Source organism: Dromaius novaehollandiae, unplaced genomic scaffold (genome assembly GCF_036370855.1).
Source record: "Dromaius novaehollandiae isolate bDroNov1 unplaced genomic scaffold, bDroNov1.hap1 HAP1_SCAFFOLD_36, whole genome shotgun sequence".
In the NCBI taxonomy this organism is placed as follows: domain Eukaryota; kingdom Metazoa; phylum Chordata; class Aves; order Casuariiformes; family Dromaiidae; genus Dromaius; species Dromaius novaehollandiae.
The window spans coordinates 1481647-1507795 of NW_026991446.1; the positions used below are offsets into that span (position 1 = coordinate 1481647).

General features: G+C 35.6%; 1 protein-coding gene across 1 annotated transcript in view; it reads left to right on the forward strand.

Moving 5' to 3' along the window:
• LOC135326554 (gamma-2-syntrophin-like) overlaps positions 1-26149 on the forward strand; it is a 119045-nt gene that overhangs the window by 73573 nt on the left and 19323 nt on the right. Inside the window, exons 8-10 of the mRNA XM_064504368.1 lie at positions 1833-1962; positions 9550-9588; positions 23092-23208. Of these exons, the coding sequence (XP_064360438.1) occupies positions 1833-1962; positions 9550-9588; positions 23092-23208 (286 nt within the window). The remainder of the gene's footprint in view (positions 1-1832; positions 1963-9549; positions 9589-23091; positions 23209-26149) is intronic.

A 26149-nucleotide genomic window follows, 5' to 3' on the forward strand; every position in this document is an offset into this window, starting at 1 on the left:
GAACTCTGTCAACTGGCTTTTATAACTGATTACCATATTTTAATAAGGAAAAGGATGTGACAACTGGAGTTTGTAGTGTCATCCGAAGTATTGCCAGCATCATGCTTTCAAACAGTAAAAGATTAGTTCATTTTTATAATAAAATTTGTTTTGTTTTTATGTTGATTGTCTAGTGCATTAGTTGTTAGCTTAAGAGTTTATTTCTGTGATCTTTCATCAGCCATTTGTATAACTTTGTGCCACTTGAATAGGGCATTCACATTGCATTCATTCATGCATCTGCTCTGGATGAGTTAGAATCCTAGGCCTTCTATGGATTCAGTGGAGAGCATTTACTATTTCCTGCTTCAGTTAAATGTATTTTAATTTTGATATTTAAATTTGATGTCTAAAGTAGGCATTGTGAATGGGTTAACTTCATGGCAGCAGATTCAGTTTTTTTCCATGCTCCACTGTCTACATACATGGTAATGGAACTTTCCTATCTCAGAGGGGTGTGTATATATACATATATATATATGGATACTGTCTTGTGAATATTGTATTTGATGGGAACTTTATAATACCATTTTTAGCAAGTATATAGATTTGAGTCTTCATGTGCACCATCAAACTGCCTATGAATGACAAATGTTAGGTTAATAATTTTTTCAGTAAGTCATGAGTAAACGTGCCTTGTAACCTCCATGTGTCACTTTGAATGCTTATTTTGACATATATCATAAACTAAGCATTATTGGACTTTGCCTTAGATCAGAGAATCACAGGGAAACCCTGCAACCACATAGAGCATTTTTCTTGAGTCAGTATCTTATTTTCTTCTGGGTTAGTTCTGAAAAGAAACCAATATAGCATATAAATAATCTGTACTACAAATATAGCAGATAGCAGCAATATTTTCCAAATGATATACAAAAGAAACATATGCACAATCTTTCAACTATTTATAATTGTCTTTTATAGTAGTATTTGAGCTTTCTGAAGTTCTGTTGCTGAAAACATTGCATGACACATATTTTAAAGTTATCTAAACCAGTGCACTCCCATGCCACTACTTAATTTTCTGTTGTTCCTACCAAAAAATCTAACAGTTCAAAATGCATAATGATATCCCATTTCAGCATCCAGATGTGTGGGATTTCAGCAGTACATGGATGGTGCCTAACTTACTGCAAGCAATGAGGAAAGCACTGGCATTTGCAGAATAAAGTTGTTATATAAAAGATGCATAGAAAGTGAATAAATGCAATTAGCAATTAGCATACGTAGATGCTATTATGAAAAGGGGCCTTACACTGAAAAATGCTTTAAAGGAAATTTTAAGTACATTTTTCAGATTTTCTATGTCATAAAGGGGCTTAAAGGAAGCATTGCTTAGAATTTTATATAGAAAATTATAGGAATCCAAGAAATTAAAACTAGGGAAGTCAATTCTTTGCAACTTATACATCCTTAGTAAATGAAACCAAAATGCAAGAAATGCAGAAAAAAAGTCATTTTGGTTTCAGGATTTGTTATAGTTGTTCAAAAAAAATTAATGCATGTGTCCTCAGTATGCTACACTAAGTTCAGTAATTGTAAACGTATATTTATACCCTAGTAAATAAATGATCAGGGCATATAGATACTGGTACAGAGAAAGTATTTATTGTATGTATTGCTCCTGATACTGTCCATTATTATCTTTCTTTCTGTTACCTTTCCTTTACTTTGTAAAGTCAAAACTCAAAACTTGTCAAAGATTGTAAAGATCACTTGAACCCTGAAAAATATTGGGCAGTTTCAGAAAACTGACATATCTTCCTTTATGGATATGTTTCTTCTTACTGCAGATCTAATGCATTTGAAGTGCTGGCACTCGATGGAGTTAGTACTGGTATACTTCAGTTATATACAGCCCAGGAGAGTGCTGACTGTCTGAGAGCAATATCAACTAACATCAGTGGTTTGACACTTCAAAATGTATGTTACTTTCTGCATATTTTTTGTCTATGCTGTCTTAAAATTATTTCTAATTTTCCAAGGACAGAAAATAATTCACATTTAAGATAGGCGATATAAAACAAATGTGTGTGTATTGGGAGGAAAAGGAGAAAGGAAAGAGAAGAGACAGGGTTTCTGGTAAATCAAAGCTGTCCTGAAGTTTTCAAGACTTGCAGTACTATTGTAAAACAGAGAGAAATAGAAGTTCAGGTTGCCTTTATTATTTTAAAGATTCTTTCAAGGCAAAATACTGACCCTTTCTAATCATATAATGGAGCTTTGGATAGGGCCAATTATATCACTTGTACTTTCTCGAAATTTGTGTGCTTAAACCATGGCTTCAGAAATTAGCATTTGTTGATTTTGAAGTAGGCATGTGGAAATTCTGTAACTAGTGAAGTGTAACTTATAGGGGCTCATTGGGAGGCAGTATTTTTACGTCTGTAATTTGTCTAGGAATTGGTTTATTTAAAGTCATGTGTTCCATCTTTTTGCCTACAGGTATAGAGGTGCTTATGCCAGTGTAAATTATTCCTGTAAATTCAAAAGTAGCATTTGTTACTGAAAACAGAGGTACTAAATAAACTCCAGAGAAACAGAAAATCGTTATTTGGACAACAGGTTATTATTCCAAGAAAGAACAACTGGAAACTATTGAAAATTCTGGAATGGAACATAAAGTCAAATAGGCAACTTGATAATGTACACTATTGAAAATATATACCAGTCTTTATGAACTGGTAGAAATCAATGATGAAAAAAATACAAGCACAGTTTGCTCTGAGAGAATTACCTGGGCAGATTTTTAATCTTGTTCTTTAGATGTGTTAAGACTGAAGCATCTTCTATAAACCAGGATCTGGTAGGATAAATATCTTTAATTTGTACTCCAGGTTAATCGATGCTTAGTTATTCAGATTATATTGGGTAGGATTTGTATCAGGTTTGAGCAATCTTTGATCAAACTACATAATAATTTGACTTTTTTGGTCTTCAAAAGTTACTTGATCATGGTAGATATTTGATCATGGTAGTTCTATTAAATTAATTCTTTTTTTTAATCTGAAATTATTTAAGGAGGTCTTTGACAAAATCAGTAAATTTGCTTATGATATATCCTTTATAAATATTCCCTTCTAGGCACTATTTAGTAAATTACCTAATTTAGAGATTATTGTTTCTATTTGATAATTCTAGGGAAATAATATACATTATTCAAGAATGTTCATAATTGCCTGCTGTGTGAATAGTGGAAAGAAGTTCACTTTAATATTTTTAGAGCAATTCCACTTCCTAGTTCCTAATCACAATTCTTTTGCTTTCTAAAAAAATCCCATGAGTTAAAGTCACTCCAAGTATGTAGCTGAATATGACAGTAAAAGTGGCTGTACAAGTAAAGTATTTATTAATATATTTTATTACTGGTAGGGTTCTGGTCTGTTTCTTTGAAATGCAATGTATGTGGTAGCAGGTGTCTTGACATAGTATCCTCACTGTGTTATGACCTGTCTACAAGAATATTTTGTTATCTGCTGAGTATTTTTACTAATCTTCATTTTTCAGTTATCTATCACAATATAGAATTCTGTAAACAAAATACTGCACCTTGTGTCTTCCTCTTTAGTAGGGGTTTGATCAAGCTTTGTTAACAGCAGTGATAATTTCACGTGTTCTAAGCCAGGCAGAGAGTAATCTCTACACAGATCATATTAGAAGTGGGTAAAAACTTTACTTGGATTTAGTGCTTAACAGGCTGTGACAGAGGTGCAGCCTTTGGAACAAATGAATAGGGTCTGGCCACAGTAGTATTTTAACTAATTACTAATCATCAGAACAACAGATGTAAAAGTCAGTGAGAAACCATTTTATTGCAAAACCTTTTGCAAAAAGATCAGAATGTGAGGCTGGAATGCAATTTCAGTAAAAGTTTGCAGTAAAGGAAGGCTCCTTGACTGGGAGGGCCAAGGGACTATTTCAAATCCACAGTGCCTAGGGCAAGGCCTTTACAGTAGACTTCTTGAAAATCTATTCAGAATACTTTTTATTACATTATTATCATCTCACAAATGGTCAGTATTTTTCTATGATCATCTTATTGAAGTCGAAGTTAGGCTATGTATCTGTAATTCTTCAGACTATTTTTCCTGTATTTGCCCTTCTTTAGTCCTGTAAAATTTCAACCATTCTCCAGGAGTCACTGAAGATAATCAGGATTCAGAGATTAGGGTTAGGGTTTAGAGTTCAGATAATTTCCTAACTTCTCAAGGGTTAATTTCATGAGTACATGCCAACACTGAGTTCATTGGCTTCTCCAAATATTTAACCTATTCATTTCCTGTTCTGTCCTATGCTGTCATGTCTGTAGATAAATGAATTCTGTTAGGTACGTGATCACAATGGGCCTTGTTACTAAGACTATTGGCATCAAGAATTTCAGCCTTTTCACCTGACCATTATTAAGTTTTTCTGCCATATTTTCCATTGCTCACTTTTACTTCTATATATTTTCAGATTTTCTATGTCTATGATGTTTATGCTTCTTGATTTTAGCAACTCTTCCTGCACCTTAGTCATTCTTGCTTTACCTGTGCCTATCTGTGCCTCTTCTGTATACATTCTTTGTTGTACATGTTTGCATACCATTCGAATCATCTATTTTTGACTTTTAGTTCTTAAAGAGATCCTGATGGAGGTGAATTGATCTCTTACAATGCACGCTGTCTTTCCTGCATCGTAATGCTTTGCCACTTTGCCCTTTCAGCAGTTGGCAGCTCTCTGCCAGATCCCCTGCTGATGCCAGAAGACAGTCCTAATGTAGGCAATACAAAAATAATTCTGCCACAATCTGACACTTCTGCTAATGTCAGACTACTCTTTTGAAGTACTGAAACATCTAACTTCTATGCAAAGGCAAGCTCTCAGGGGATCAAGTGAAAGGGAGGAGTTGTCTTTCAGTAGTGAAGATGTGAGGAGTTGTCACTGCCTAAGGATGCTACCACTGAATGTTAGCATAGCTAGAAAGTGTTACTCTGTAGATGAGAAATAATGATTCTGGTATTAGCCTGGAGACAGTTAGTTCTTACAAGACAGAAAAGCACAGCGAATATGGCAACATGGAGAAAGATGTAAGCGTGTCTTTTCAGCCTGCCTTCCTGATATTTCCCTTGTATGCTGAGTTAGGAAAACCTGCCAGTAACTGTCATCTTTACAAGCAATACAGATTTTTTTCTAAAGATCCATGCCCCCCACTATTCACCATTCTGTCCATACCCTTGTTTTTTGCATACTTTTCTACCAAAGGGAAACTTCCCTATCCTCTTCCTTTATGATTCAATCCTTAGTCTCCTCAGTGTGTTCCAAGATCTTCACATTTACCTTTTGGAGGAGGAAGAAAACAGAGATGAGTAAGCATCTCCCATCTATTTCTACTTACAACCCTTTTCTCACAAAAGGAGGTACAGTTAAAGACACTGAGGGAAGAAAAGGAACAGAAGCTGGCAGTGAAGCTGCCATAATGAATCAAAAAGCATAGGCAGCAACTTGATCTGCATGTGCTTCTCGTTGCTACTGTTTGGTTTGTTTAGTTAGAGGGTTCTTTGCAGGGAAGTGACAGCGCTGTGCAGGAGATGTTTTTAGGAGACAATTCTTTGGAGTAATTTAGAATCCCCCCTCTGTTGTGCACCATTCAGATAGCTATCTATTAAACGTTTTTAGCTTTTGTCATGGGCTTTAATTATTTTCTTTCATACATAACACCAAACATTAATATAGACATGATAGGTAGAAACACCTGAAGTTGATGTTGCCGGTTCATTTGCATCATAGAAACTTATTTCTTATATTTATAGATCTCTCAAGGTTTTCTCTTTTTTGCAGTGTGTTCTCAAGGTGTTGTGTTTTTCAAATTTAATAACGAATTTAATAAATGAACAGTTCATAAGCAGATAAGGAATAAAAAGATGCAGTTGTTCCACTTTAACCATTATTTATGATCTTTTTAAATCATTCCAGTAGCTCATTGGAGGATGATAGAAACTTAAAATTTGGCTTCAAAACAAGGATATTAATCTTAAATCATATATATGCTTTTGACAGTGGATTTAATTTCCATGTGTTGCAGGACTTAAACATTTTCTCTTATGCTTACATGTACATGTATATCTACAACAGTGGAGTGAAATTTCAGTTTGATTAGAGAGAGGCTTATGAAATATGAGCTTTGAACATTCATATAAAAAAGAAAGAGGAGTAGGTCTTTCTTTCTTTACAAACCAGTATGTGAGGTGCATGTAGATCAAAACAAAATCCATTATGTGTCCATAACCTGTAGGAAGCAGTATACAAATCTTATTGCTCAGTGATTATACAAACCATTCTATTGCTGTCTAGGGATAGTAGCACAAGAGAATGTATCTTTTCTGCCACTTCTTTTTGTTTTTCAATGCAGGAATTCCTATTTGGAAGTACATCAGATCAAACCACTGAGACTGTAAAGTGTAGTCAGTAAGGGTAGGAATCATGTCAGCTAAATTTAGCCAATCAAATAGGATCCTCTTGCTGTGCGAAAAGAGAAGGAGACAGCTGTCAAGATCCTCATATGTCTCTGCTGATTAGAAAGAGAATATTGATATATTAAATGTATAACTTTTTTTTTTTTTTTGAATTGCCAAAGCTAAGTGAGGTAAATCCCAGCCTGGGAGCTGAGTCATGGCAGCCCCATTCTCTTCCTGCCCCCTGCAGATTCCTATGCATTCATTTAAACACAGTATAATAATTATGATTGTTTAACAGTTCTAGTTGTCTGACTCAGCCACCGCACTCTTTGCAGATCCAGATTTTTGGTTTTAGCTTCCCTGCTCTTCCAAACACCCATTACTGTACTACAGTGTTTAAAACACATACATTCCCAACAAGGTGTAGCAAATTCCATTTGTATTCCTGCCACAATGCACCAACTGTGGAGGGATGTAGGGAACACATGGTGCTGTGCAGTATGGAGAGTGCATACTTCCCTCTCCTCAGTCCAGTGACATAGGGGCACAATGTGATGTAGAAGGAGATCTTTCCCCTTGCCCCGCTTACATCAGGGCTGCAACCATCCCTGCTTTGAATAAAGAATGAGTTAAGCCTATGTGGTGAATAGCTGTGGAATCCAAAGCATCCTTCCATATTGCCCTTAATAACTGGAAGCGATGCTGTTTGTGAGGATGCTCTTCACATTACTCTTCTCTCATTCTCCAGAGAATCTGCATGGCCAGTCTCACACACATTTTCACAGGCGCATCTGAACATAGTAAGGTAGAAAGTCAGATAACAGAATTTCTTCCTTTTATAAAGAGAACTTAAAATAGTTTGATTTAACTGGAAAGCAAGGTGAAAGGAGACAGGATCACTGCTTATTCTGTTTATTTGCACTGTATTATATTATAGTGATCTCATAATTTAGTGTGTCTGTGGTCACCTGCAGGGAAATAGTATTTTCTGTGTGCATGGCTTGGTTTCTGAGTAGTTACTTCTTGTGTATATTTTTCTCTAAAGCACTGGAGAATTGCTGGAGCTGAAGATAGGCAGGGGGTGATGGTATTCCTGGTGATGTTAAAGTATTTAAGATACCTTTTTGTTATGTCTTCTCAAATGCCCAAGATTAAGCCTGCTACCAATCCCCCAGATCAGACTGGTGAGGACTGCTTCCTTCTGTAACACCGGGCTTTTCACTAATTTGTAGCACGCAGGTTACAGATAAGGTTTCTTGGGTTCCCGCCAGTTTGTTACTGTCAAGGCCCTGAGAGTGGCCAACAACCTCTGCCACCCCCCGCCCCATCCCAGGGATTTGGCTGCATGTGCTCAAGGCCAGTGCTGACATGCAGCCGGGGATGAGGCTGCTGTGAGAAGAGCTGTGGGAGAGAGCTGGGAGAAGCCTTGCTGGAGGCTCCCCTTTTGCTTGGAAGCTGCATGTTGGGAATGCTCATCCTTGGTCTTTGCCTGAGCTATGGTGCAGATGTCTGTGGCCTGCCTCTGTTGTGGTGGCCCCACTCCTCCTCTGGGGTAGCATGACCCCTCCAAGGGGCTGGCGGACCCTCCCTGCGCACCATCAGATGCCTTGCAGATGCCTTGCCAGGGTGATAGCCAGGCCTGGCAGCTGCCCCAGGCAGCCGGCAGGTCAGCTTTGGCCACCTCATCACGCAGGGCCTCAGTTGGCACACCTGCACGGTTCAAATACACAATTCAGTTCAAGTGGGTTGCAAAGCTGAGTGGGGGGAACGATCCCTTATGGCCTATGACTGACAAGTTCTTATAGCCCTGGGGCCTTTGTGTCATCCTCCATGTGTACATTCAAGGCCCTTGCTATCATCCTGTATTCCTCTGTGTTGCGTTTTATTCTAGGGTCATTTTGTTTAGGGTGGTTCCATACAGAATAAGCACTTGTTATTGCTATCAATTAGTTACAAATAACTGCATATGTATATATATAACATTACACCCCACAACTGCACTTTTCTCAAAAAAAATGAGTCTCATGCTTTTTAGATAATTGTTATAGCTAAACAAGCTGTAACACAGCTCCAGACATACCAAGACAGATTCAGACCAAGCCCAACAAGAGCTGAGGCTGGTGGTGTTGGAATAATGCAAGGCCTGTTGGCCTCTTACTGTCATGCTCTGCCTTTGAGGTTTATCCACAGATTTCGTCTTGCAAATCTCTTGCTCTTGCTAGGATACTGGTAATAGCCTTGGATTTCTTCTGCTCTTTTCCAGTGACTGTATCTTTTCCTGTGTGCAATTGTAGCTTTTGGTCTGTTATCACAAGCTTTTCATTTTTTTGTAAATTGAGGGGAAATGCTGTGTGATGATAAGATTGTTTGGAAGGACTCATCAGCTGTGTGACTGTTTGCAGGTTCTATCCCTAGATATAGGGGAGTCTTTTCTTGCAGTCATTCAATCTTTTCATGTCTAAATCCCATATCTTTAGTTCACTGTTACTAATATTTTGCATTAAGAAGTGTTTCACTTTAAAGAAGGGTTTGTCAAGGTTTGTTCAGCAGTCACCTATGCCAATTATGACTGTCAAAGAAAAGCCAAAATCAGCACACCTCTTCATTGACTAAACTGTGAGCAAAAAGGAAGATATGTTACTTTATATTGAACAAAAGGAAATCCTAAACAATTCCCTTAATCTGTTTTATATGCTGCGTCCTTCATTTCACAAAGTACTTGAGCACATGCCTAATTTACAGATCTGCTTAAACAATTGTTAACTGAGATCTAAAAGAGATATCTATAGTACAGTATAATATTTTCACAGTGGCAAAGTAAATTCATACAGCCAGTTCTTTATGAAGGATTTCCTGAAAACTGTGATGAAAGGTTTCCTGTCTTTTGAGTCCTTTGTTTTCTAGGCTTAGGATAATTATAATCTAGTATTTCTGCACTGAAAATATAAGAATTTCTAATAATTTTGAAGTACTAATACCAGTGTGCATTAACTATGTCAGTGCTAATTGCCTCACAGTAACTTTTAGCATCAGAATATTAATAACTGAGTATTTTTCAATCTCTGTTCTATAGATGAAAATGACAAATAAATGCTGTTCTCCCTCAGACCAGGTAAGACTTTAATTGTATTAATGAAATGTATTCATCATGCCAGAACAAAAATTATTAATTTTTCTAATTCTTCTCATTGCTTTAAGTTGCAAAATTTGTAGAGCCTACATACAGACATTTAGTCAGTTTGCAAATTCTAAAACCACATTTGCAAAATCTGTTTTAAATTTTGAGATGTCATAGTTTACACAGCAGATTCTCACTAATCAACAGTAACTAGTAGAATCCCCAATTGCGCTTGTTTATTAAAAAATAAAAATAAAGGAAAATTAAAAAAGAAGGCTATATCACTGGATTAGATGGAGCCATGATATAAGTGAAAGAGGGAGACAGTGTAACTTACAAATATGTCTTGGAAAACATACTTTATGCTTGCATGCCTATAGCTTCAGCGAGTCTGACAAATTGATGTGACTTTATATCTACATCACATTATTATGCATAGATAGCTCAGGAATATATTGCAAATAGTATCCTTTGGATGTGTCATGCTGTGCAGAATACATGTTTGCAGTGACCATTTGTCTAGGGCTTTTGGAGCCTAGGGAGCCTGATGCAATATTGCTGCACCTCTAGCTAGTCAAAAAGACCCAATGAATTTACTACACTGGAAAGCCTTCTTACTTACTGTGGGATTGCAAAGTTGTTTTTTTTTTTTTTTTCTATTTACTTTGTAAATTTTCTTTTTCTTTTTCCAGGCTAATTCTATAATTCTGGGAAATAAATTGAATTTTATATCATAAAACTAATGAGCTTCACACTTATTTGCTATCCTTGCATCAATCTGGTGCTGAACTCAGGAAAAAAGAGCCCAATCCTTGTCTGTTTCCAAGAATGCTGTGTTTGCAGATTAAAAAAGTGAAAATTAGCCAGGTTGTCTTTTGCTACTTACTGCTTTACTATAGAAATTTATTGTAGAAATTTACTACAGAATTAAAAGACTGAGTCTAGAAGTGTTTTGTATGGACATCAAATAAATGTTTAAAATATTTGTTATTAATTAGACAGCTTGTATATTCTTTCATGTGTCACCATTTTGTCATCTTATCTAAAAAACGTAGTTGGACATTTGTAGACTGTTCTAGAAGTCATTAAAAATATCTAACCATTTATATTTTCTTACCCAGGAAACTGCTTTATTTTGTTATACTTGTGCCTGCATTTTGGAAAAAAAAAAGTACACCTGAAGAACTACTATAAACTTTAATTCTGTGCGTAGTAGATACCCAAAAGTTATCCCTAAAACAAAATGAATATCTATGTAAGAAGGGAGCATTTAATTATTCCTTCTCATTATTAATCAAACTGATATGAAAAACAGGTGATTATAAATGGTAGGAGGAAAGATATTGAATTTGGATATATGTTGTTGGATGAACTCCCTACTACAAATATTTTAGTAACTATTTTCATAACATCTGAATCCCATTTTAAATTTAATGATACATTTAATTATCTGTAAGTTAAAGAAATGAAGAATAATGATAAATGAGAATTGCTGCCTGTAACCTGCTTACCTACCTGCAGTATGGTATAACTACTAATGTAATTAATGATATGTTCCAAAATTTATTTAATGTTCTTGGGTCTGTCACTTTTTTGGAGCTGCAGGAGTACTGAAATCAAAGAAATGCCAAATCTGCTATACTGTAGCATTCACATGAAAAGCTCAAAAGGGAATTCCAACTTCTATTTTATTAAAGACAGAAGTACTAATTGACATTAAAATGTCTGCTTTTAAGAAGCTCTTTCTTAAACTAAGTACAGGAACATTAGAAGCAGTCTTTGTTGATACAGACAGCTTGTAGAGCTGGATTTAAAGACTTTGGTTCAAGCTGCTGAGAGTTAGAAGGCGAATGAAGATGATACAAGAATGAGCTTTTTGGTATTAATGGATAACTGCAAATGATTGACTCTATTCTTTTAAACTTTATTCATCTCAATTTTTGTGCATGTAATATGATACTTCAAAAAAAGGAAGAAGTATTCTTCCTGAATTTGTAAATAAATATTGAGGACAGTCATACGACCCAACATTAGATGCCTAATTTGATTTCCCAGGTTAACAGGCTAGCGTCTATAAACTATCCATTTAGTCAGGGCAGAAAAATATTCTTTTCCAGAGCATCATTCAAATGTGGAAATTAATATCAATCAGTATTTTCAATAATCCTTTATACGGATTATATATATAGCCTCTCCTTCTGCTTTGACTGTACTGGGGTCCTAAGAAGACCCCAGTAGGCTCTTAATTTACTATCTAAGGTAGGTGTCTAATGTTAAGCAGTACAAATCCATTACCCTTTTTACCTTCAGAATATGAAAGGAAGGAAAGATGCAATTAGAACGTAAATTTCTGGAATGGAAAATTTAAGGCAAGACTGATGTCACTTACATAATGTGTGTACAAACCTGAACTGCTCTTGTTAATATAATTGATTTAAAAGACAGAGAAAAGAGAAGTTTGAGAGACTGGAGGTGGTTTGAAGAGCTTCCTTAAGTAAATTTTGTGATAGTTGCAGATTTATCCTTCCTGTTGAGTATGGACATTCCTGAAGAATTAGATAGAGCCTTTGAGTTTCATTATCGTGTCAGTTGCCATGAGTTTTCTTCATTGCCTTCAGAATCCAAACCAATCTTTCGAAAAGGGGTGAGATCAGATCAGGACAGGTTCCATTCAGATTCTGTTTTTCATAGGTCTGTAACAAACTAGGATTTGGCATCAACAAATGCAAAATTAGTTCACTAAACCTGGGTTTCTCGCTTTTCTTTCATATTGTCCTTGACTGGTTTAACTGGAAATATTATTCTGGAAATCCAGAACAAGATGAATTCCAAGGGCATATAGCTAAGAAAACTGTAGAGGGAAGGGATGCAACTAATGGTTCTCAGATCTAAAACAGCTGTATTTCTGGGTCTCTTTGCCCAAAGAAGACATTAAACAAAGAGTTTGCATTTTGTCCTGCATATAAGATCCAAAGTTAGGAAGAGGTTCCTAGAGGTAGTGGTAGCAACAGTTGTAATTATTATGACTATATTTATAATGTTAAATTAAACAGTACCAGGTCAACAAGCTAATTGGCACAGTCTCGCTACGTTCATACTATTAATGTCTCTTCTCCCTCCAAAGGAGGCATTTAAACTGGGAGGCATTTAAACTATTGGAATTTCATTTTTGCCAGTGCTTAAATCCCAAATTGTTCTTGGGAATTTTTTGAAGAGTACTAGTTATCCCAGACCATGTCATGCTAGTTAGTCTCTGTCAAGGACTAATTATAAAAATTTGACAGGTGTATATAAATAAGTACCACTGCTGAAGCCCTGACACTATACGTAACCTGTGTAGACCGCAGAGGATTGGAAGCATGAGGCACCTAAGCACTGGGTACTTTTAGAGCAGATTGGTGCTCTGCAAGAAGACAGGGAGATTGAGCTAGGTTGTACAATATTTTATTGAGTGTGGAGAGCTGCCATTTTCCAAACACTATAACTTTTGATTCTGCTTGATATAATTTGTTGCAGTGCTCTAGAGACTTGGAAGCACTTAATTCTCTTATCTGTAAGCAGTTAGATTTGTGACTCAATTTTCAAAAAGATATGCACCACTGGATTGCTGCATATTTTTTTATGAAACAGTAAATTAGGTGATTCCCTCTGTACAGAAAAAAAAACTTGCGGAGTTGTTGGCTTTCTAAGACTATATGAGCATTTCCCATCCCCCACTGAAGCAATACCTTTTCTTCTCAGTATGAAGAAAATGTTCATCGGATCTTGATAAACACTATGTATAATTTTACTTTATATGCTATAAAACAGATTTTCAGTGTTTCCTGCAATGTCTCTTTCCTTGTTTGTTTTGATTTTTTGCAGCTGGAGGAAAAGGTGAACTCTCTCCCTGTAATTGTTTGCATATGTATATTCCATTTGCTCTTTTGTAGTGATTGTATGGATTTCAGTATTTATAACAATCAGTGATTTAGAACATGAGAGGAATTTCATGAATTTGGAGCCTTGCTTTAGTTGTGTCCTTTACCAGACTTGTGCATGGTAGTGCACAGGTATTCTCATCTGCAGCCCTGCAACTGTGAACCTTCCACGATGTTATACCAAAGTTTTACATTTGTGTTCCTGCTACAGTATCACCAATTCATAACATGCTTTTGAATTTGCTGACAATACTATTCCAGAACTGTTCACTGACCTTTGCAACCTGAGTCAAGGCCTACAAAGGGCACAGTAACATACTAATTGAATTAACTGGGGTTTGAATCATTCTTTTGTTTTTCTTCTGACATATATCTTCAGTAAACAGAGTCACTTGCTTGCCTAAATCATGAGCTTTTCATTGACTGCTAGAGGAAATCATACAGAAATTAAATTCTAGATACAGTGATTATAAAAGAAGAGCATGTACCTGAAAGGCCAGGACACAGATTAAGATGTAACCAGCAAGAGATATATAGGTAACAAAAAATTATGCTGTGAATTCATTAATAGCAGGGAGATGACAAAGGAAAATATTTGCCATTACTCAGTTTATCAGAGATCAGCCTTCAATAAAAAGGTCAACTGCAGCAGATGGTTATTGCAAGTAATACTAGAAAAATATGGCAAGATCTCAGATTACAAAATGAAGGAAAATTTTGGTGGTACTTATGCTTTCAATGCCTTGTGATGTGAAAAAATGGTCAAAGTAATCTCAGAGCTGTTATCAAGATATCTCAGAGGATTTGTGACTGCCAGCTGACAGGTCAAAAGACTGGGAAAGGGTAAACACAGTGCCTGTTACTGAAAAGAAAGAGAAACTGGAGAATTAGAGACTAGTCAATTAACTTCAAACCCTTGAAAGAAATCTGAAATAAATAAGCAGAACATTTGTATACAGATGAAAGATAACAAGCAGATGAGTGGCAGCCATGAAGGATTTGTCAAGAATAAGTAGTTAATATCTAATCTAATTTCCTTCTGTGGTAGGATAACACATCTTGTGGATGGGTGAGAAGTAGTTGCTGACATATCTTGACTTCAGTAAAGCTTTTGACACTTCTTGACATGAGAGTATTCTAAACAAATTTTGTCCAGATTTCCTGGTACAAACTTTGTTGGATAATCCAAGAATAGGTGTAAATGGTTCACTTTTAAAACTAAATGATATATTGATGGAGTCCTGAAAAGGTATCTCCCAGATCCAATTCACTTGAATATTTTCCCTACGATGCATTAGCAAAAGTATGTGTACTAGTTTTGTAGACATGAAGCTGTAAAAGACAGCATTGGACATAAGAATGATCTTGATGTATTGAAGAATGAGTCTGAAAAACAGGATGGAAGCCAGTTAATGGTACAGCATGTAAGCAAGAATAATCAACAAATATTTGTGAGAGGTTGTAGGAACAACTCATTCTTCCAAAAAGTATTTGGGGACATAAAGTCTGTTGGGCAGTTCAGTCCAGCCTCTGTCCCCTTGCTAGCATTAGGGAGGTCATCGTAGTGCTACTGACCACAGAAGCCAGTTGGACACACATGGTGTCATCAGAAAAACAAGAGGTTTATTATTATATCAGGCTGTGGTAGTCAGGCACAGGGCTGATTAGCAGGGACCTTTCAAAAGTCCCAGTCACATGGTTGACCTTAAATTCCCTTTTCTCTCTTTTTCTCCCTCCAAATAAGCAACCCACAGACTTTTTAATCTTTCATCATCCCTGTTTTTCTCATTTTTATATTCTTTTTTGGTTATTTTGGCCTTAGTCAGTGATCCTCAACATCCTCAAAAAGCCAGCACCTCTCTTTCTTCTGATATTCTTAACCCAAGGGGACTTCCTGATGCTTCCCTGTCATATATTTAGCCTGCCAGTTTATCCCGTTAATGTTTTATTAGTTCAGCAGTGCTAGACTGGAGTTGGCCAACCACTTTTTCCTGTACATTGTGTGCAATGTCCAGCAGTTTCTTACATTGTTACCTTGTTTGTTTAACCTCAGGCCAGAGCTGCATACCATAACTACAATGTCTCCTTTGTGACTTTTGATAAAGAGGCAAGCATTCTGGCCTATATGTTAATGTATAGGTGAGAGTACCTTGCAAAACATAAGTGCAAAGTGTTCCAGCTAATTTTGTGCACTGTGCTGCAGAAAAGATTTTGACGAAAGGCTTTCCATGGTCTCTGTGGAAAGATTGAAAGAAATGGAGTTGTGTAAATTAAAGAAGAGAAGACAGGGAGGTATGAAAGAAGTCTTCAGAAATGGTAACCTGATCTTGCAGAATGGAAGAAAATAAATGTTCTTATGTGGTTGATCAGAGAATGACATGTGGAAAGAAGCAAGGAATGATGCTACACAAACTACATGTTATGATTCATGGAATTTTTGCTCCAGTTATGGATTGAAGGAGTTTCTATTTCCTCTACTCTTGAGGGTGAAGCAATTTGAGACTTTAATGGAGAGGGCAAAAAATGTCTTGAATTGTGATTATAGCACAGATGACTCATGTTAGACATGAGGAATAGACTTCTTCATCTCTGGTAAAGCTGATAAAGTGCTGGAATAGATTGTTGGAAGAAATTATAGAGTCTCCATTACTGGAGGTCCTTAAGAGGTTAAGAAAACGTCTTTTAGAAATAAAATATGTATCATGGGTCCTGCATTTCAGAGCGGGTTTTAAACAATTTCTGAGAAGCCTCTTTTCGTCTCTGTTTTTGATGATTGTATGAACCTAATTGTGAATAAGTTTTCAAATATGAGGGGTTTTCCCACTGTTCTTCATAGTAGAACTGCTGTCTCAGGCATGCCATGAACTCTGGCTTCATGCTGCAGATTCAGACACTGCACATACTCTTACAAGATCAATTTCTCTTTTTTCATTTTCATAAATTAAAGAAAAACATTTTACAATTATATCATATACGTGATAAATTTAGTTTCTCCAAACTTCAAAAGTTAGTCTTCAAAAGTTAGATTCTTGCAGACTATAGTTTTAGGACTCACACACCTGGAAACAGCAAGAGTAAACTCCTTTGAACATAATGCAACCACTTAAAGATAGAATTGAGATATTCCTTTGTAATTGTTCTTACTTTATTTGTATGGAAGGTCAGTTATGCACTTCTTAATGAAATTCTCTTGATCTGTTTCAGAGATTTTTCTGGGACCTCAACACTTTCACTTATAAAATAAAAGTTATTGGAACAAATAAACACCACTTCAAAGCACATAAACAGTTGAACCTCTAGTCAGATAGTTACAATGTAATTCCTCTGTGATGTAATATTACTATTATACCAATTTTGAAGATGGAGAAACTGTAGATAATAAGGTTAAGAAATCTGTCAAAGTTGATGGAACAAATCAATATATTCTGATTATCCTTGTTGCATTTCTGAACGTATTTCAAAAATCTCACTGTGCCCTCTAAAACTAACACATTTCACAGTGTGTCATGGTGTTTGTATGTTCCAGTTTTCTCTCTTTAGAATGGAAAATATTTGTGTTAGTGAAATAGCTTGTATTAGCTTACTCTTTTAAAGTTGGAAGACTTCGAAACATTTGATTCTAGAAACTCTAGAATGGGTCAGACTAAAGAATTCTGTCTCAAAGACTGACCAATAGTTCCTATTGAAGAACTAAGTATATGAAACACAGTATTTAAACAGCATTTCTTACCCTAATATGTTGACCATAGCTTCCAGCTGTCATCTGGGTCTACAGATACTCTGACAGTGACTGGAACAATGTAATTCTGTTTTTTGTGAAAAATCATGTTCTCTGATTAAAGCTGTCTTCCTGATAATTTCATCGAGCTTCCATAAGCTCCTAGAATATAAAAAATTGTTAACAATTGTTCTTTATTCTCTGTTTCCATACCATTCTGACCTCTCCCTACTCTCTTTTCAATTTCTGCTCTCCAGGCTGAGTGCTGACCTACTGTATAGATTTCCTGTCTTTATGTCTGGACATCCGTATTGCCATTTTCTGTAGTTTTCTAGTTCTATTTGATCTCTCAATTTGATTTGTTTATTTCTGCTTTATGATTGTGAGAAAGAATCTAGAAGATATAGTCTTCTGCACAGGGAGCTCCTCTTCACAGCTTTTAGAACTAATTGCTTTTCTATTCAGTTTTATAGAACAGTGATTTCACTGGATTCACACTATACGATCAGTCCTTCTCCTTCAGGATGATTCTCCAATTAAAATTATGTTGACGCATTTTTAAGCAGAATTATCATGTGATTGATTAGGGGATAACATGCAGAAGGGAGCTGGGAGTAAATTTTCAGACTGAATTTTATTTTTGAGGATCTTTTCGCAGCAGCTATAGATTGATTTTTTTTTTAATTTTCCAGAACAGCAGAAGAAATAATTTGAGTCTTTATTAGGTGAGGAGTTGTTTTTTAAGCTCACTTTACGGTGGTTGTAATTTTGATAAAAAACTAAACAGAAATTTAAGAAAAGAGTAACTAAGGACCTGAGTTCTCCACTGTTACTTGGATTGGGTTCCTGCTGCACAAGTAGTCCCACTGATTAAAAAAAAAATACAAGAATATGTAGAAGAACAGGGCATCTACTAATAGGGAAGAACAAGAATCACAATAGTTAAATAAGGCTTGACCATCAGCTGTTGAGATATGAATGCTGCTTTGGGAGAGAGAAAAGGAACAACTGCCCAGCTCACTAATCATTACACCACATATGGTCTCCCAAAAGAAGAACATCTGAATATGTTCAAATATTGGAACTTTTGGTAATTTGGTCAAACACCGGAGCAAATTACCCAGACAGGTTGTGGAATCTTCATCTTTGACAGATATTCAAAAATATATATTATGTTATGTTATATTATTTCTGTTGATACTAAAAACTCATTTGGATAAGTCCCTGAGTAACCTGATCTACATTGGTACTGCTTCAAGCAGGAGGTTGGACAAGATGAGCTCCAGAGGTCTCTGTCAACCTAAATTATTCTATGATTCTGTTTGGATCTTTTTTTCTGAAAGGCTCCCAGATGTCATCAGAGAGAGCAATATGGGCTGTAATAACTGTTTTCACATACCATTTCTGGACAAGAAGCTGAGAGCTGGATAGTCTTGACTTTAGTACAGGTGTGCACCCTTCGTTAGTTTTAGTCACACCTACTCCGGCGAAATGTATCTGACATTTAGCCATGGACACTGACCTACATGTACACTACTCATCAGGCGCTCATATCACATAGCGGGCAACTGTGCCACAGAATTCAAACTTTGGCCAGTAGATTTGGCATTACACTGAGCTATTGTATAAAAGGCAAACACAGGTGTATCACTTCCTGCTGCATTCAGAAAAGGATTTTTTTCAAAGGCAACTTATTGATAGCTGTTCTCAAGAGAAAGCTTTCGGTTTTAGATCCTATCTTGAAAGAGAAGGCTATTATGAAATAACCAGTAGGTTATTATGAGAAAAAGTGGGTGACATCATCCCCAGTTTTACCAGCAGCCCTGTAATGGAAACAGTAGTCACTACCCAAAGGACTCTGAATCCAAATTTGAAATAGGCAGCCAGCTCCTGGGAAAATGAATGAAGTCAGATGCATACCCATCTTCATGGTTTCCTATCTGTTAATGTGGACATGTTGCTTTTTGTGGTGTTCAAGTTGTGCCTAGCTTGGACTTAAAAAATTCCCTCTGGGGTTGAAGCATGTAAAAATAGGGTATCGTCATTTCTAAATTCCTCTGTAGTTTCATCCCTAAAACATGTTATTTTAAATAAATGTTAAATATGTCATTCTGACAGAAATGGATTAAGTTAAATACAATGGAAAACATCAATGTAATGCATCAGATCTTCTGGCAGGCCGATTTTTTTTTTTTTTGAAAATTTATTGTTTTCATGATAATTATGTATGTGAGAGGCCTGCAGGTCACAAAGATACAGAAAAATCTATTAGTCCCTCTCTCTTCTCCCCCCCCCCCCCCCCCCCCAAGTACTAGTTAGAATATAAAGTCTGCCACTTGCTTTGGAAAAGACCAGAAAAAGAACTAAAGCTAAAATTAAAGCAATATATACTTCTCTTAGCTTTCTTATATTTGCATTGTTCCATGATGCTTTATGATACAACATTAGTTTTTGACTTGCAGTCAAAGCTGGTTTCTGTTGTAGATTCTTCTCCTTCTTTAACTAAATGAGCATTCTATCGCATCTGTTCTGACCTTTCATATGTCAGAGATCTACTTGATTTTCTTTAACTATTTTCCCCTTCAGTGTTTTGCTTCATTTACTTTTCATAGCTATTTAACTAACAGCACTACACACAAAATGTACAGATAACTTTATTAAATGTAACACACGTTACGTTTCCAGTCATCTAGATGCTTTATTCCTATAGCAAAACAGTAAGTGCAAATAAGAATGTTCACTCATCTGCTATCATCGGATTACATTTTGTTAGTGACATATTATCACCCCATAATGAGTGCCATTGCTCATTTTGTTCCTACAGGAACTTTTGTAAAGTATATTGGAACACTTTAGGAAATTAATAACACAGCAGTGGTGAATGGGTACTTTTCCATGCAGTTTCAAATAGCAGTCTGAGACTGATCAAGAAAGGAGTGCTAAAAGCAGTGCTGAAAATGGGGTAGTTTGTAGTGTTATGCCAAATCAGCACTCCTTAAAATTTCAAAAGGAAGGTTTTGGTCTAGTCAAAATCTCCCTAGCATACTTATCAACCACAAGCAGCTTATTATTGAGTACCAATATTTGGTTGGGTTTTTTTTCCATACAGACTTCTGTTGAACTGAATAATTATTCTTCTACCCATTCATATGGCCTAAGTGACCATTAAATAAACCAGTCAACAAGAAGGAGAGATGGAGAGAAAGTAAACAAATGTTAGATCTTTTTTTCATATTTTTTATAAAAGATGCTTAATTTTACTTACATATGTTAATTAAACACTGATTCTGATAAAATTCTTCTATTTTCTTTCTTTACTTTTTAGGCATTTTTTGTCTTTATAGTTGATTATAAACTTGTTACGCTCTTTTCTTTATGGCTTTTTTTTCTCTCAGATTTATTTTTCTCCCTGATTTTTCCTTCTTCGCATGCCTGTATAGTGTCTTCTCTTTTGTTCTTTTCATTTTAATTTCATGTTTATTTTGTTTCATTATTTTCCATCTTACAATATTGATGTCTTTCTCCTCCTGAATGTCCTTTCCCTTGTCTCTCTGGTTTGCATTTGCCTTTCCTCTTTCTCTTTTATACTCATTAGCACTTACTTTCTAGTTTCCCCTTTTATTATCCTCAGTTAATTCAAATAACAGTAATGCAGCTCTAAACCCACTGAGCTCACTCCAAATCTTCCAGTAGCAATCATTCTTCAAACACGTAGCTTAACTTTATTTCTTCTTGTAGACAGTATCTCATTTGAGCAATCTGCATTTGAATCAGCTCAAATATTGCTTTCTCATAAATATACGAAAACTCTAAACCAAACAACCACTAAAACTTTTCGTGTCTTCTAGCCATATTATATTTCTTTCCCTAAATATATGTAGGTACTGAGACTTCATACATTCAGTAAATTTTCTACAGGGGTATTCTTCTTTGACTTTTAGATCAATCTACCAATGGCTCCTTGTTGATTTTTTTCAGATTTTCATTAAAAAAAGAATGGACCAAGATGATGTAAGAATAGATACCTTTTAGAAAAGGCAAGAATTGCCAATAGATTTTTTTTTTTTTTTTTTTACTGGCACCTTTAATACTTAGGTAAGAGTCTCATAGTGTAAATATAGAAACCATAACCTTGTGATTTGAAAGGCTTTCAAAGCTTTTGAAGGGGGATTCTTTTCTTTAAATTCACATTGAACTATAACATACTAGCTAGTTTTTCTGGGTGAGTTTTTATTTTCTTTTGTAAGATAGAAATCAGCAAAGCATTTTTTCTTATTTCTACTGCTAGGCACAAAAATTGCTTCCTCATTCAAGAAACTATGTTGACAATCTGAAGCTAAGTAGTGGCTTTAAAAAAAATGGAAACCGAAAAAGCTGTTAATCAGTTTTGACATTTCTTGGCAATTATCATTAAATCAATCATCCAAAAAAACAAAAAAAAATTTCAGGGTTCTAAGACTGTTTGCTTTGATGATGTTATATTATTTGGGTTTTTTGATTTAGATCCTGTGTTTCTGGAATTGGACTTTTTAATTTGGCTACTCATTTCAGTCAAGCAGAGTAATAAGCTGTCCAGTGTATTCAAAGTGTAACTGAAGTATTGCTCTTTTTTTCTGTAGTCTTTGAAGAAATAGAACAAATAAATGACCTCATGATGATCCATATACTTGTTTCTATAAGAAATTAAATGAGCGATATTACAAAGTTGCAATCAGTTAATAGAAAGACCATACTCTCCAAAAAGGTTTCACAGTCCCCCCAAAATCTAGTCCAGTGAATATGTTTTTGTATAATTTTGGGTTTTTTGGTCTGGGGTTGAAAGAGATTCCATCATACCAAGGCAGATTATCACTGAGTTTATAGGTGCTAATAGTTATAAAAATCTGTTTGCAGTGTGGAAAAGGATATACTTGAAACCAAGACTTTTGATTCTGACCTACCACAAGTAGTCTGGTCACAGCATCATGTGGCTACAATAAAAATAGTAATAGTACATTTCCATTTTAGTAAAACACTTAGAGCACAAGCCCAAAATATAAGTCTGCAGCTGATCAGAAAATGTAATCTATAATGTAAAGGGACATATTATAATACTGTTAGAGCAAAGTTATGTGATGAGTGAAACTGACATTTAATTTTACTACAACATAAAGCACATATTCTTCTTATGTGATAAAGTTAATCCAAAAAAGGTATATAAAGAAAGAATCAATGTGACAAAGGCACTTTATTAGCAACAACAAAGGTGAGCGTACAGAAAGTTTTTTTCAGATAAATCTTGTGACTTATTCAGATGTCTCTCTTAAGAGGTATGTGTCACAGAGGTTCTAGGTTGTCCAGCTTTTTACTGTCCTAAAGGTAAAGTAGAATCTAGAGTACTGGCTGTACTATTTTAGTACACCCAGCTTTTCTGCTGGCTAAAATGAGAGTCTGCTGAAACATATGTAGGTGACTTTTTAAAAGGAGATTATCTTTGGAACCTTCTAATATGGTTGAATTAATCATATTAGAACACCTAATTTTACGATAATAACTATGCTTAATTTTTACATATTAAATTTCCCCTTTCCTCCATGGCTGGCACACAGCATACCAGCATGGATACAACTTTGCTGCCTGGAATAGAATCAGGATTCAGAAAACCTGTTCAATATGGATTATGTCTCTTCAAGGACTTTTGACACACTGGAATGGTTAAAAGGTTAAGAGTGTGATAGCAATGGAAGGGCAGTTTAGAAGCAGGGAATGATGCATCCAAATCTAAGACACTCTTCCCTGTGGAAAGATTTGACCTATTCAGGTCTATCTTATGCCTCGCTAGAAAAATGAGCTTTAATTTTCAATGACTTTGTTTTACAGGTCATACATATGGGATGGGTAAATGAGAAACTTGAAGGAACTGATTCATCTCAGCTCTACAAATTCAAGTTTCTGGCACTGAAGGGTTCATCCTTCTACATTTTCAGCACTCCACCGGTAAAAATATATACACATATATATATACTTTGGGGGAGGATTTAACTGTAGATGGAAACCTGTTTGTTATGTCTGGGTTTATTTTTTCCTACCAAGTAGAGTTGTCAGCTGAGATTTCAAAAACAGTTAAAGCCATAGATGCCACTATGTTTCAGTAAGCTTTAGATATCTAACCTTTTTCAAGGTCCTCTGAAAATCCTACCATATCTGGATATCTCAATAAATTCTTAATAGAGAACATTTGTGTTACTTTTTTAAGTTGTTGTGTTCAGATTCTTTTCTGGTTGGTTATAGTCAAAATTTCATATCTTACATTTATTCTGAGGCATTTTTCCAGGTGTAATGACTTGGTAGTTACTCTGTTTTCTTAAAGATAGTCACATCATGAAATACACCACCGATGCTAAAGTTGTGAATTTTACATACAGGCTAGGGATTGAACTATTACAGAGAATCCAATCCTAAATGTACAGTTTGAATAAGTGACAACATCCTGCTTTGATTATTTCCATAGCTAAAAACTAGAATCGTATTTCATAACAGATGACTTACCTAATACCACTGTAAAACACTAAAAATTAATTTAAAAGAAGGGAGCAGAAATGAACTGGAAAATTCTCGGCTCCTAAAAGTGACCCATAAATACCACATGGAAACTTTTTTATGCTTTCTTTCTCCCTTCAGAGAGCCATTGCTTTAAATACATCACAAAGAACAAAATGTAGAATTAAAATACATTTGCAGCTAAATAGCTTTCTTAATTCTTGATCAGAAAGTGGTCAGTCTCCTGATTTCTTCAGCAGAAGCAAAAGCAAATCTGATTTTTTATGTGTACCACCAGCATACCTTTGTGAAGTACTTACTCTTTGAACCTTATTTATGAACAGAAGCAATTAATAACAGTCTCTTTCTCTAGACTGAAATTCTAAACCCAGTGATTCCTATAAACTTCTAACATTTATAAATGGCAAATTAATAGTACTTTTCTTAAAATGAGAGAACACATCTGGAAAAAGTTTTTTTTTTTCTTTCTGCAAAAGAATATTCATGTTTATATGTTGAGGAACTAAAATCTTATTCACTTACTAGAATCCAATTATAGTGAAAAACAAAACAAAACAAAAAAGTAAATAAATAGCACACCAAATATTCATGTGTCTTTAACTTCATGAATTTCAATTTTGATGTTCAGACCTATTTTGGAAGGAAAATTTTTGATATAATTAAAACTATCTTTCTACATGATACTAACTGAGAATAAACTACTTCATTTATCATATTCAGCATACTCATTTATCATATTCTACTAAGAACAGGCAAGTCAGGATAAATGTTTGTTAGCATTTTTACCATCTTATTTGTCACTATCTACTACACTCTACAGTGTTTCTGTGCAACGTATTTGTAGAAACAATGGCTTTTCAAAAAAAAGGAACAAAGGTGACCCCTTTGGTCATGGTGTTACGTCATCCCAGTAATCAGATGCACTTAGGTGTACAATGTCAATGACAGAATGCGTAAATCCCAAAACCCATTGACCAGTTTTCCTGATCTGTAATCACACCACAGATGTTTTATATCAGGGAATAAAAAAAAATAATAAAAAAAGGAAATTGGCAGTTTCCGTTTAGAATTCAAACCTGGATCTCGAGCCACAAGCTGGCTGGGGCTGCCCCAGCTGTCACCAGGACCTTGCTCCCTCAGAGCAGGGGGATGGGCCCCAGCAGCCAGGCCAAGCCCAGCCCTGTCCCACCAGCAGCCCTTGCCAGTACCAGCCCTGGGGAGGCCCTGGCCCATGTTGCATCCTGAAACTGGTTCTGTATTGCATGTCCAAGCACGAGTAACTTTGTAGCTTCAAACATAAATCCCCACAAGAAGCCTTACACTACTTTTAGTGATATTTAATTATGCTGCTCTTATTATCCCCACTGATTTTTTTTTTAGTACATTAAGTGAAATATAAGAAATGGACTGTTCTACTACAAAAATATTAATACTGTTATCTTGCCTGATCTTTAAATGTTTGCCATTATGTTTTATTTCAGACATGTTTCTCTGATGCTATGCTATTGACAATGCCACACTGTAGTGTACATGAAGTAGATGATGTACAAGTCATATAGTTAGTTGTAATGACCTTATCCATAATTTATAACTGCTTATAAAAACATCTAATACAATTTTTACTCTATTTCTTTGTGTATAAGAGATCATAAGGGGGCAAATACAGTTTCTAACTTTCAAAAGAATAAACAAAATACAGCTACCAATGAGCAAAATTCAAGAAAAGTACAGATCAAGTACGGATTTTGTAATTTCAGAGAAGCTACTATAGAGAGTAGTGTTCTATTTATACTCTGCTTAAACAGTTTCTCAGATGGTGCTTTCAAAAATGTAGACGCTTCCCAGTAAGAACAGATATCAAGAACAGAGTTGCTTACCACAGTAACAGAAATGGGCTAGAAAACTCAGCTGTGATGTGTAGACCAGGGAGTTTTCTAGCTCCATGATGAGGAACAAGCCATTTTCTAAAAGGCTGTATGATATCTTCTGTCCTCTCCAAGAAGAAGTGTTATTTAACATCTTCCATGCTGGAAAAAGCTCATAGGCTTATTCTTGTTTGACTGTAATGGGCGCATTTTCAACTTTTTCTGTTTTCAGTTGTGCATATAATTTCATTTGCATGGTTTGTCACTATGAATTGATGAGAGGTTCTACATGTACACAGAGATATGCATGTGCAGATACAAAACCCAGCACCTGTTCATGATGGAGTGAAACATTGTCACATATGTTTGGCATGGTGTGCATAGCTGTAGCTGTATGCAGGAGAGTTTTATATACAGAAATTGGTGATGTGCTGAAACGCTTTTACATTTAGACCTAATGATAGTAATCGAAATGTCTTTTAGGTAAATACGCCTATGACTTATAGGTCATA